The sequence below is a fragment of the Labrus bergylta genome, chromosome 9 (genome assembly GCF_963930695.1).
Source record: "Labrus bergylta chromosome 9, fLabBer1.1, whole genome shotgun sequence".
NCBI lineage: Eukaryota > Metazoa > Chordata > Actinopteri > Labriformes > Labridae > Labrus > Labrus bergylta.
Window position 1 is genome coordinate 28,533,518 of NC_089203.1, and position 13,870 is coordinate 28,547,387.

Consider the following 13,870-nt stretch of genomic DNA (forward strand, 5'->3'; position numbering starts at 1 on the left):
ATTTGGCAATAAATGCTAAAACATCACAATACTAATAGAGGCTAAACATTTTGATTAGAGGTAATATGAGAGGTTATCCTAAATACAAATAAAAAGAAGAGCACCAGTGTTTATTGGCCTTGTACTTTTGATTAAGTGGCTTGGTTCTTTGGTAGAAACATTTATAAATAACTTATTTTTCCAGAGGTGTTAAATTATTTTTTGCAGCATAGGCTACATTATAAGTTAGCCGAATTGTTATTCAAATACATTTCACTATTTAGAACTTATCATGAAAAGGAAAGTTAAACAAAAACACACAAACACACAAGATCAAATCCCCCCCGTGCTGGGCTGGAGGGTGGTTTCCCAGCCTGTCCATCCCATGCTCACTGTGTGCACAAATGTGGCCATAAATCCTCCCTTCCAAAATGAGTTTCCGAAGTTGAGAGCGCTCCTCCTGGTTTGAGTTTGGCACTATAAAGACACTCAACCATGATAATATCATTAGTTCTAATGGGGAAGTCTCGCTTTCACTGGCTCTGCTTCCCTTGTCTAAGATTGACCGGCAGCTTTCGGAGATGCCCTCTTTCCAAAAGGACTTTGATCATTGGGATTATTTGTGTTATCTATTTGTTTTTTGTAGTCTCGGAGTTTGGGCTCTCGCAGCAAAATCAGGAGAGAAGGACTGACAAAGACAAGTACCGACACACCCGTGGATTGTACAACTTAGAAACTGGTGATGCGCTGCAAGACTCTGTCCCAACACGGTCTAACGTAGTGTACATAACGCTGAGGACTAAGCGGCTGAAACCGGCAAATATCCGGGGTACAATCAGACCAAAACTAAGGAGAAAAGTAAGGAGGAATAACACGGCTGGTTCAGCTTTTACGCAGAACAAACTTTCCACTTTGGAGCAGGACGCGGGACAAATTAAGAGCAACTTTGAACGCAACACTTCCTGGGGAGAAACTCGGGATGTTGATTATAAATCTTTGGATTTAATAAACGATTTTAACTTTGCTGACTCTCATATTAGTTCTATCCGAATTTACAGCCAGAGGGCACCGCCATGGCTCAGCCCGCAGGACGTGGAAGCCATGCGCTTTCTCGCGGATGCCAAAGTTTTGCGCATCAAAGAAGTTTCCCACGGAGTCTCTCCGTCACTTCTGATATTTCAGGGGGAAGCTAGTGGTTCAGTATCCGACAAACAACTCGCAGACAGAGTCGGTGTGTGTGGAGGGCAGTGTGGTGTAATCAACAGCCCCGTGGACAACACGGAGGTCTTCGCTTTCCACCTGGACAGGGTGCTGGGGCTCAACAGGACGCTGCCGGCTGTCAGCAGAAAGTTCAGCTTCTTACACGGTATGGCAACAGAACAGTGGCAGGAAGTTTTTCCACCATTTCAATCAGTAAATAAGGAACCAAAATGCCTGTAGCTTTTTAATTCACTGCTCATAGGGTGATACATTGAGAAAAGTAAATTATGACTGTCATCACAGAGGAGGGGATGGATGTTTACCTCCAGGAGAAAAGTGATATTTTCTAACTTAATTAGTTGTTTTCCTCGCTCAAACTGGAGCTCCCCTTTTTATACAAAAACATTTGCAAAATGCATTACAAACACCACAGGGCTACACTCATTTCTGCTGAGAACTAGATTGAAAACAACTTCACCACTCCCCCTGTTAAGTGAATCTTTGCAGCTTTATGTGAGATTTAGTAGTTTGAGAGGTAAAGTCACTGATATAAATTAATTTAAGAAATTATTTTGCAGAAGCCCATGAGTCACTGGATGTAATAAACATGTAATGCCATGTGTCATCGAGCCACACACAGAAGCGTTTTATTCACATTTTCCTGTGGGCACGACTGTTCCCACGATCTCATGAGTCAGGGCTGAAATCCAGAGGGACTAATATTCAACAAGTGAAGAACTAATCAAAAATAAAGTGGCATTCAAAGGACCAATATATAAGTGACGTTACTGTATCATCATATATCAAACTATGTAAATATCCACTTCCAAATCATGTCAAAAAGAGCCATGAGACTGAGGGGAGTCCTCTTTTGACCTCCCTGACCTTTTCAGGGTCACGGTGGGACACGGCCCTCAAATCCTCTCATATTCAGTCGTCTGTGACATCAATGTCTTACATATCCTAAAATAACATTTAAAAAAGTATTAAGGGGAGGTCATGAAACAAATTCAAAGTTATAAATTCCAACTCTAACTTTGCTTAAACTTTGAGAAGGGCAGCAGAACTGTATAATGAGCTCTTCCTGAGGCTGTAATAAGGAGGTTTTTAACAGCAGGAGACAGATTTTATTCCAACCTGGACTCAAAAATAAGATTGTTTTTTAATACCATGTGTCAGAGAAAAAAACATCTAAGAGTTTCTGGACGTCTAATTTGTTTTTGGTTTCATTAATCACTAATTCAAAATGAATTCTGAATGAAAAAACTGTGAAAATGATTTTTCTTTTTTAAAATGTCCTAGGAACCTTAAATAGCGTATCACATCGGGCTTGGGCTGTGGATTGTGAAACTTGATCTGCTTTTTTGTTGCAAAGGAAACATTTGAACACACCTTGGTGTTGTTTGAAACATCACTTTACTGCTCACCATTAGAAACTATGATCTGCTTGAATAACCAAAGATGGAAAACATGTGTTCAAAGGCTTTATATGTGATTTTTTGATCCAGCAGATGTCGCCCTTGAGCACCAGCACCAAAACAACTGGCGCTGCATTGTTGTGTTAGCATGCTAATGCTAGTGATCTTTATTATGCTGGTATCTTCACACTGCATGTAAATTTACCTGAAATGAGCGTGATCTAGAAACACAGTTAAGCAGTGAGTACAGTATGTTATTCTTCTTTTCTCTAGTCCCTCAATTAAACAACTTTTATACACGAGGGGAGGAGTCAGCCGGCCGTCACGGCGATGTAAACAAAGTGAAGATAGGACTCTGAAAACTCTGAAAACATCACAGACAGTGGGACTCGGGTGTTACACCCATTGTAGACAGTCATGACTCACAGAGTTATTTTCAGAGGAAATACTTGATTTATATTACATTTAAGTGTGGAAAAAAAAAAAGCCTTTAAACTCTGCAGATGTTTCAGGAGAGCGTCAACGCATCGCTCCGTAAGCTTTTCCTGGATAAAAATAGGTTTTTAAAAAAAGACTCGCTGAGACTGACCAGTTGCTGAAACCTGATCGTATAATCCGTTTATCCTCCCTCTTTAGACGGCCAGCCCTGTCCAGTGGTGTCATGGGATGCATCTCTCTACCCAGAAGGCCTTGCTGCAGGCTCATCCACCCTGAGGTTAACGTGGGGGGCGTACCAGAGCTCCCTGAAACAGAGGTGCTGGCATATAAACATCATCCCGAAGCCCGACTCTGGCTGCTCCACCGCTCATCACTACGAGTGGAGTAAACTGGCTCTGTTTGACTTCTTATTACAGGTAAAAAAAAATAAAAACTTAAATCTCTTTCTGTGCTTTGGTTCGCCTTTGTGCAACAATAGCATCCTCAGGCTTTACTGAAACGCTTAGTAATGACTCCAGCAAACATGATGTTGTTACAACATTCCCCTACAGCTGTTATTGATAAAAAAAAATCTAGGTTCAATATTGTCAGAGGTATTGCTCTTGGCTGAGTACATGTCTTGTTTCCTGTGTGGGTAGCCTGGATCTCAGACTTTAGCATTTAGGACACGTCTCCGGAGGATTCTTTGATTTGTCCTCTTATTGTGAAGAAGCAAAGAGAGCAGAGTGTGGACATAGAATGTGAAAAGAATGAGAAATACTTGGATAGCTTTAAAGTTTGTTGGGTTCGTGGTGTCACATTATTCATTATTCTGATTTCAGGTCCTTTAAAAAGTAAGTCATAAGAAATGTACTGAAGCATTGTTCAGGGAAGAGAAGGAGATTCAACAGGGAATATAAAACAGATATTAGAAGACATGATGTAAAGTTCATTAACTTTTCATGTCTGAGAAAGTTTACTTTCTTGTCCTCAACTGACCCCTGAATCATGTGCACATCAAAATGACAACAATCACTGCTGGAGAGGGAAGCTGTCTCTGCTAACAAAAAAAAAACATCTCTGATTGTGAAGCCAATGCCGAAGTGAAAAATCCTGCAGTTCCTTGAGTGTCCACTAGAGGCTGACTCCAGGAACACTGGAAGTCACATACACATGACTGGAAAAAAAGCAGTTTTTATAGCATAAATCAACATGTTTACAGCCTGGTTCAAAAAACTAAATATGTCTGATTAGTTATTGTCATCACTAGCACACACTGTAGGAGGGTGAACGACTCTGTTTGATTTTTATCAACGATACGTGTTATCCATAGTTAGGCGTGTAGCTGACATGATTGACAGGTGGGCGCGATGTAGAGGCTTTAAACCCGCCTCAGCTCCAGCTCTCAGCCTGTCGTTAGGTTGACTGAAAGTTAGACTGAGACAGGATTTCCAACATGGCGGCTGCTGCTGATGAGCCTCCAGAGCCCCCTGCAGGAACAGATGGCTGTTTTTTTCTTTTTAACGCCACAGCCCTTCTTCTTCTGTGTGAAATCTTCCCGAGTGGTTGTTTCAACTCAGGGGATTTAGGATGCAAGACCAGACTTAAAAAATGTTAAGTGTGGCGGTCACAACATTTACAACACATCCTTACAACATATCCAAGATGGTGGACAAAGGAAAAATTATATAATTGGACGTATTCACAGTAATAAACAAAAGAGGAAGGACATTCTGTTGAGCAGGAAAGAGTATGAAGCAGCTTCATGATGTGCATGAAGATCGAACAGTTAGCAAGGCGTAAAAGTCATCACACCTTCACACTCACTCGGGGTGAATTTTCCTGAAAATATCCTGCTGCGTTCTCACAACGGCTCACTTAACGCCTAGAGTGAAATTTTCTATAGAGCTGGCAAGTCCAAAAAGTCAGGGTGAAAAATGTCAGCTATTCGCGTTCCCACATGAAGCTCACCCCAAAAACGTAGAGGCATTTTCAGGAGTTTTGTGCCTGTGTGAAAAGACTTATATTTGTCATTGTTATTCAGATGAAGTTTGGAGAAATGTGAAGGTTTTGTCCTGAGATATCAGGGCTTACACAACAGCATTGTTGGCTAGATTGACAGCTATCTTGGAAGTACTTCAGCTGTCACACTTCATGCCTTAGTGGATGCTCATCGACCCATGTCACTCCAAGCTTTCTCATAAAGCCGCCTGTGAGTGGCATGTAATCTCCACTTCTCTCTCAATCTGTGTACTTGACTTTAATGTTTACAACCTCAAGCCTGTCAGTCATATGTTTGAGCACAAAGAGGCTAGAGGATGAAGCTGTAGTTGGGGTTATTGGTTGTCAGACCTTGCAGAGGAAGCAGGGATTAAATGAGAGGAGACTCCCACACAGGCTCAGGAAGTCATATCAGGCAGCCGTCCAGAGGTCTAAAAGTTATCTTGATATAAAATCAGCATTCAGGCCAAACAGGAAGTGGAAAACAACAGATTTCACATGTGAATGCAGACTCTGTAGGAAGTGTTCAGCTTTGTATTTGTGGTGAGTTTCTTGTCCTAAAAAGACAGACCATCCCATCTAAGGGCAAAAAAGGGATGACACATGGGCTGAAATGCAATCCGGGGGCCCATGAGCAATCGTCTTACAGCTTTTATTAATCTCTATAAACACACATTGTTCCAGTTGGAGATGTTGTCTCTCACCTCCCACACCATTCTCATGCTTGAGTTAAAAAAAAAAAAAAAGTCAGACTGCAAACAACAACCGGGGCACAAAGGTGGAAATCTTCTGGATATGATTCATCGGTCTCCCGGCTGTCTGCTGGCCCCAAAATGATTGTTTTAAAGATTGTTTTTTTTCATGTCAGGTCTTTTAGTTACTCCATGAATCTAATCTTAAAATTCATAAATGTCATATGTCAAAACTGTAGTTGTAAACTTAATAGATCGAAAAACATAATTTTTCTCCTTTGGTCAGATTCACCACCGCCTGGATCAGAGCTGCTGTGGGTTCAGGCCGCGGCAGGAGGATTTGTGTGTCGAACTCGGACGCCATGCTGAATGTGTCGACCAGAACAACATACCACTGGCGAACATCGTCCACAGAGGTCATGACCCCAGACACCTGGTCTTCACCAACAATAAGGGATTCTTCGACCGGAACGAGGACAACCTTGACTTCAGGCTTCTGCAGGGAATCAAAGAGTAAGTTCAGATCAGTTTTCTGTTTCTTTAGGCGCAGAGTGTTACAGAAATCCTGGTAAATATTTACATCTGGTTAAACGACGTCGTTGTGCGTTTAGGACATGAGCATCGGGAGCATGTTGACATCTCCGTTCTGTTTATTCCCCACAGATCTGTGTTGATCTGTATTTTTTTAACCACACTGCACAGACATTGCTTTCACCTTTTAATCAATAAATCATCGAGTCACATCACGAGGGGAGGCAGGAGGACTCATGTAAGAGGTCCTGAAATATGGATCCCCTTTGGTCCTTATTAAGAAATTCAGCTTCTCATCTGCATTGCAAATCGGATATAAAGTCGACATGAATCTAAATTAAGCTGTGATCAGATATATCCAGAGGCTGGAAGATCCCAGATGTCATTGCCCTCAGATCTTTCTATGATCTTGTGTTGAATTCTCGTCAGATCTGACGGCTCCTTTAAAGTCTTTATATGTGATTTTTCACACTTAAATATAATATAAATCAAGAATATCCTCTGAAAATAACTCTGTGAGTCATGACTGTCTACAATGGGTGTAACACCCGAGTCCCACTGTCTGTGATGTTTTCAGAGTTTTCAGAGTCCTATCTTCACTTTGTTTACATCGCCAGGACGGCCGGCTGACTCCTCCCCTCGTGTATAAAAGTTGTTTAATTGAGGGACTAGAGAAAAGAAGAATAACATACTGTACTCACTGCTTAACTGTGTTTCTAGATCACGCTCATTTCAGGTAAATTTACATGCAGTGTGAAGATACGAGCATAATAAAGATCGCTAGCATTAGCATGCTAACACAACAATGCACCGCGAGTTGTTTTGGTTTCATGCTGGTGCTCAAGGGCGACATCTGCTGGATCAAAAAATCACATATAAAGCCTTTAACCTTCATGAAGGCGAAATTAACTGATGTTTGACATTTTATTCAAGGCACATTTTAAACTGATTATGTGAAGAGCGGCTTTAGAAAAACACAACAAAGTCTCATTACTACTGCAAACATCTTCAGAGTCCTCATGATTGTGTGCAGCTATTAGGCCGAACTCGTCTGCAGGTGTTCATTAAATCCACTCGGATCTCCGTGAGGCAAAGCCACAGTATTCTAGTTATCGTCTTTCATAACTATGTGCACATGCTGGCTTTCAGGCTAAACATAGATCTATCTTGTTCTCGTTGAAAACACCTTGATGAAAACCCCTAACCTGACTACTATCTGCATGTATTTGTCACCTCTGCAGGAGAGTTTATCCCACATGTAAACTGTTAAAAGGTCAGAAAATAATACCAGAAGTCCTAACTTTCAGCTTGTACTTGTTTGTTAGTTATTGGAAGTTTGTTTATCTTGTTGCATAGCATTGCACCCACACACGGCACATAACTTCATGGCATTGGTCCTTGTTCTTCTTTTTCTGCACAGCTGCTGTTGTTGTTTGCCGTTTTTCTCCATAGTGACAGATGAGAAATCTTTGTTTCTAAACAACCAAGATAAAGTTGCAGTGAATACACTCTTGACAGCCTGTTTTATCTAGCTGTTCTCTCACCATCATTCACTCTAAAAACAGGATGCTATAAGGGCAGTGAACATTATGAACAACATAGATGAATCTCTGCAGGTCTGAGCCATGTACACCAATTTTCATGTTGTTATGTGTGACTCACTGTCTGTCCTCGCAGGCTTCCTGAGCAGGCTGTGTCGGTGCTGAGGAGCAGGAAGCTGAGGGAGAAGCTCCTGCAGTCCCTGTTCCTGGACCAGACGTACTGGGAGAGCCAAGGCGGCCGGCAGGGCATCGACAAACTGATCGACGTCATCGAGAGGCGGGTCAGGGTGCTCCTCACCTACATCAACGCTCACGGCATCAAAGTCATCACCATGAACGCATGACACTGACATTAAATTACTGAGAGATGAAGTAAATCACCTTTTTGACCCCTGTGAATTCACAGGGTCCTCTTACAGGAAACACTCACACTTTCTACAGGAAGCTGAAGCTAATATAGTTCACTATAATTCAGTATGTGTTTCTTAAATATAGACTTTCAGTACTGTGCAAAAGCCTAAAGCCACCGTTAGTTTTGTTAGTTTTGCATTTTTTACTGCAAGTCATCATGCCATTCCTTTTGCAAAGTGCCTGACTGGACACGTTTTTATTTTTCAGCATGACAACGATCCTCAGCTCACTTTTTTTTTTTTTTTATTGTGATAAGGTGAACAAACACAAAACAAAAATGTGCACATAGACGTGACAATTAAAGCAACGGCAAATAAACAAAAACAGGCAAAACAGAAATAAACAAAACAAAATCAAAATACGCAAAACATTAGCAAAGACAAATACAATTAAAGTAGATATAATAAAAGTCAAGTAGTAAGTTGAAGTAGTGTATAAGAATGGTGTGAATGTGTGTGTGGCACAGTGAGTGGCTGAGTGGGAAGTAGCAAGAAAAATAAACAGAAACAAAATTGAAGATAATTGAGAGGAAAAGAAAAGAAAAGAAAATAGATATATATGTGTTAACATTAATGGAAAGAAGAATATTTTAGATATATTTATATATATAAAAGTAATAGAATAAAATGTTTAGTGTTAATGTGGCCATCATAAAAAGATGGAGGAAAAGAAGAAGAGAACAGGGAGAAAAAAAATACTCCTCAGCTCACTTCTAATGCAGTGAAATAATTATTGGGGAGGAAAAACCTGCTGACTAGACTCTGAAAGTCACTTACTGTGGGGGCTGCATGGTGGTGCGGTGGTTAGCGCTGTCGCCTCAACAGCGAGGAGGTTTCAGGTTAGAATCCCTGTTGGACAGGAGCGTGGATTCTCTCTGGGTTCTCTGTCTTCCTTCCACAGTCCAGAGACATGCTCGTTAGGTTCATTAATTACTCTGTATAGGTGTGAATGAGTGTGGCTGGTTGTCTGTCTCTATATGTCAGCCCTGTGGTTGACTGGGATCCTCTCCAGCTCCCCGTGACCCCGAACGGGCAAAGTAAAGTAGATAATGGATGGATGGAAATCATGAACTGGCTCCACAGAGACCAGACCTGAATATGACAGAGGCATTATGGGATCACCTGGACAGGGAAAGGAAGCTTTAATCTAAATAAGAATCTGGGAAGTGCTGAAAGAAGCCTGATGTAATATACCAGAAGATTACTAAAGTCAACTTCATGAAAGTGCACCCAAAAGAGTTCAAGATGTGCTAGGTGCAAAGTGTAACACTGAATACGGCATTTTGTCATCAGGAGCTGTTTGCTTTTCTAAAAGTTGTGTTTTGTTTCCTGCATTTCCTGCTTGTATCTTCATAAAGAGAGACTGAGTAATACATCTGGATGGTCATTATAACTGTGCAAAAACAACAGTGGTGGCATAAGACTTTTGCACAGTAATTTACATCACAAGAGCACAAGAGCATGCTGTCAGGACGGTGATATTTCACAGGGAACAAATGGAGAAATGAAGATAAGTCAGTCATAATTTATTGTTTTAATAAGATAATTACAATAAGCCTAATGATGGACATATTATCAGTTTCTCTCTATTATTTAAAAAATGTTTAATGTGTTCATAAAACTGTACAAACACAGCATTCAGGTCATTTGAGGAGACACATTCAAATCTGTTGTTTTCTATGATAAGTGAGGCATGTGACATTTGACTTCCAGAAACCGGTTTTCCTGTCTTCTGTCACGTCTTCATTTCTTTCTCCCCCCTGAGGCGATTGCACTGCCATCAGTATGTACATATTATGTTTCTGTTATAACTTTCTCTCCTCCTGAGGCCTTAGGTCAAGTGTCATTTACATTGTGTAAGAATGGAATGCACTAAATATAAGTTATTTTTTATTTCCGCTCCTCTAATAAAAGATAGAAATTCAGATGTGAAGGGAAAGCCTAAGAGAAGAGATATTAGTCTTCATCATGGGTTAAAAACAGTCGAAGCTAGCCGGAGAGCTCGGGAGCGCCAATAGCCTAGCGGTTATGTTGCGCGCCCTATGTGCAAAGCTATAGTCCTAGTCGCAGCGGCTGAGGATTTAATATTGACCCTGGCCCTTTAATGCAGGTCATCCCCCGCTCTCTCCTCCCAATGGTTCCTGTCGCTCTTCAGCTGTCCTTTCCAATTAAAAGCAAAAAGGACCAATAAATAACTTAGGGGATTAAATCTTATGAGAAGAGATAAACTGTTCCACAGTATTGGAAACTGAAAAAGCGCCATCGCCCTGGTTTTGAGCCTCATCTTTGGCACCTCCAGGAGGTCTTAGCAATGCTATTAAAGGCCACATATTTTTCAAAATCCTCTTCCCCATGTTTCTCTAACACTAATATGTGTCCCTAGTCTGTCTACAAACCCCACAATGATCCTCCATCCTCTCCGTCTTTTGCCTGCTCCACTTTTCAGAAAATGTGTGCTCAAACAGGCCGTTTGGAGATTTTCCCTTCATGACATCACAAAGGGCAGTAGCCCCTCCCCCAGGTGGGTGACACTCCCACAGCTAGGTGTTTGTTCTACCCTCTGAGTCTGCCTTCTCACCGTAACCAATAGGACATGGAGTGAGAAAGCCAGAGAACACCCAATCCCTTCCAGAGAGGGGATGTGGTCAGACACAGCTCATTTACATATTTAAAGATACAGGCACAGAAACAGCCTGTTCTGAGCAGGGCTGAAATAGAGGGGTTTATAGACATGATCAAATACAGGATCAGAGTGGATTTAGAACAAGAACCTTCACACACATGTTTTGAGGAGCTCTGAGACTTTTGGAAACTTGTTGAAGAGGAGGAGAATATGTGACCACAATTTACACTGAAAAAAAAAAGTATTTCGAAGGTTAGTTTGTCTTGTGTAAAGTCTTAAAATATATATACATGTGTGTTTTTTTAATTTGTAAAACTCCAAAGAAGATTTAAAAAACTTAAATCATTAATTATTAACATTTAATATGAGGGCACATGTACAGAATGAACCAAGCAAAGTGACTGTACTATGTGAACTGAAGCTACATGACGTTATTCTCTTTATTAGCCGTTACTGTTTCTGCTTTGTTTATTTATTTTCGTACTTTCTTTTTTTAAGCTGTTTTGTTTGTGTGTTGGAGCAGATGGCAATAAAAGGATTCATTTGTGAACTATTTGAGATGTGTCATTTATACTCATCCTATGGGAGGTTTTCATTTTCACTTAGCGATGTTGACATTTTCTTTGGCACATTATGTTGTCATTAAGCATTCACATCTTCTTCTCTTTGATTGTATGAAAAGTGTGGCACTTTTTTATCTTTTTTAATGCTTTTTTTTCAGTTGTTTTTTCAGCACATTTCTAATAAAACAACGACAAACATGATGCTCAGACCATAAACTGTATAAAACATGGACGTAGTCTCAGTGATGTCACTCATTGGTTACTGAAGTGGCATTTTAAAGCACGTTAATCATGATAAAAGACATCGTCTCAACCTAGCTTTCAATCAACCAGGAAACAGGTTAAGAGTTGGACCTGAGGTGGATCTTAAGGCCCTGACTCACCAAGCAGAAGAACTAGTGGCGACGAAAGGCAGACTGTGGCGTCGCCTCATGTCGCCTCAGATCTTGGCCAAAAAGTTGCACTTGAACACACCACAAAGACTACAGCCGACGGCCAACCACCACGTTCTGCTCATGCATGAGAGGAAATAACTCTCCATGCCAGCAGGGGGCGGTAGTCCGTTGTTAAGGTAAGAGAAGACCATTTTCACACCGCTGTCGGTCACCACTCGTATTATAGGTCGCCTACTAATGGAGAATAATGTCTGATGAAAAGTAGAAAATGGTTAGTGGTCTTGGTCTTTTAGTGGAAAAAGAAAAGAAGAGACGGAGGAGACAAATAAGGAGAAACCGCACTAATGGGTGAAAGCATGAATACTACAGCGGCATGCTCAAGGGGCTTTACTGAACCTGAGAGCTGGAGAGAAATGAAACCTCAGAACAGCCAATTAGAGAGATTCCTCTTACTGACCGCTAACGCTAATTCAACATGTCGTCGATAAAGAGAGCTAAACATTTTTTTTTTTAAACAGGCTGTAATTTTTTTTTTTAATTCTGTTGTCAATTTTAACAAGTCAAGTGGACCCTCCAGGTTCTTCCATTTTTAACGCCAGAGGTTGTCTCTTGGTTCAGACATCTATGTGAAATAAATAATCAGATGAAAACACACATGCAGAGAGAAATTGGAAAGATAATAAAGTGGATGAATGATAGGTACAAAATAAATCAAAGTGACATCACAGAATAAAGTCCTCTTAAAAAGGTGCTGTGCATTGAGTCTCTGACAAAGAGTCTAAAAGAGCAGCAAAGGTTTTTATTTTTTTAATCGCACACCTGCCTCGTCCTGACAGGGGAGAACCGGGTGTTAGATATCTAAACACTTTTTTTATCACCATTAAATTTAACTCAAAGGTATGAAGACAAAGTGTAAATCTATAAAAAATGCACCAGCAGAGACATTCTTTCCTCGTGTCCTCTGAGTATCAGTCAAAGCGAGGTCAGAAATAGTCTCTGACTCTGAAACCTGAGCCGAGCGCGGCGTCTGCTTTTTCATGCTGTTGTAAACAGTGAGCTCCGGGGCTCTGAGAGTCGAGGGTTGACGGGGCTTTGTGGGTTATTTTCTCGTGTGCGTGCCGGGCATTCACACGGCTGTTGTTTTAACCCCTCTGCACCCGCATTAGTGCGTCGGTGGGGTCCATCCCTCTCTGTGTGTTTGTGTTAGAAAAACCCCCCTCCAGTTCCCAGAGTGCTCTGCAGCGGAACTTTCATTCTTTGCATGAATGTGTGTATGCATATTTTCACACAATAACACACACACACACGGACAAAAGGTGACGTGTATGTATACAAAAACATGTAAAGACACACAGAGGCATCAGGAGCTTGACCATCACTGGAAGTTCCCCATGTCCCCCAATTCTGTCCTACTCAGTGAAATTAGACCACTGGAAAAAACAGCTGCAGTCCAAACTGACAAACCTTACAAACACCTGCTCAGTCAGAAAACTGTGCAAAGATCTTTACAGACCGACTTCTTTGAAATGTCTCACAGGGGTCTCATTCCTAGATCTCATGGTTGTGTCATTCATAGATTTGACCTTAAAGGCTTTATATGTGATTTTTTACACTTAAATTTAATATAAATCAAGTATTTCCTCTGAAATTAACTCTGTGAGTCATGACTGTCTACAATGGGTGTAACACCCGAGTCCCACTGTCTGTGATGTTTTCAGAGTCCTATCTTCACTTTGTTTACATCGCCGTGACGGCCGGCTGACCCCTCCCCTCGTGTATAAAAGTTGTTTAATTGAGGGACTAGAGAAAAGAAGAATAACATACTGTACTCACTGCTTAACTGTGTTTCTAGATCACGCTCATTTCAGGTAAATTTACATGCAGTGTGAAGATACCAGCAGAATAAAGATCGCTAGCATTAGCATGCTAACACAACAATGCAGCGCAAGTTCGTTTGGTTTCATGCGCGGACTCCGGATTTTAAATCATGACCAGCCAAGACCCACACTAACTGGATATTTGTCCACGTCATTACTGTGATTAGAAGGGAAAAGCTCCTTTCTAAAAAGAATAGTAAACTTCAATTCATTTATAGTTTGA

At 41.0% G+C, this 13,870-nt stretch overlaps 1 protein-coding gene across 1 annotated transcript; it reads left to right on the forward strand.

Moving 5' to 3' along the window:
• The first annotated feature begins 405 nt into the window (after positions 1 to 405).
• gask1b (golgi associated kinase 1B) lies at positions 406 to 11,362 on the forward strand. The gene is made up of 4 exons (XM_020659418.3): positions 406 to 1,345; positions 3,234 to 3,451; positions 5,994 to 6,220; positions 7,916 to 11,362. The coding sequence occupies exons 1-4, from the start codon at positions 475 to 477 to the stop codon at positions 8,121 to 8,123; spliced, it is 1,524 nt and encodes a 507-aa protein (XP_020515074.2). The 5' UTR covers positions 406 to 474; the 3' UTR covers positions 8,124 to 11,362.
• The last annotated feature ends 2,508 nt before the right edge of the window (positions 11,363 to 13,870 follow it).

Bases quoted from the DNA above. Each gene is read 5' to 3' on its own strand.
- gask1b (XM_020659418.3), top strand. From the start codon at position 475: ATGATAATATCATTAGTTCTAATGGGGAAGTCTCGCTTTCACTGGCTC. The intron at 1,346-3,233 runs GTATGGCAACAG...CTCCCTCTTTAG, and splicing joins AAAGTTCAGCTTCTTACACG to ACGGCCAGCCCTGTCCAGTG. The intron at 6,221-7,915 runs GTAAGTTCAGAT...CTGTCCTCGCAG, and splicing joins CTTCTGCAGGGAATCAAAGA to GCTTCCTGAGCAGGCTGTGT.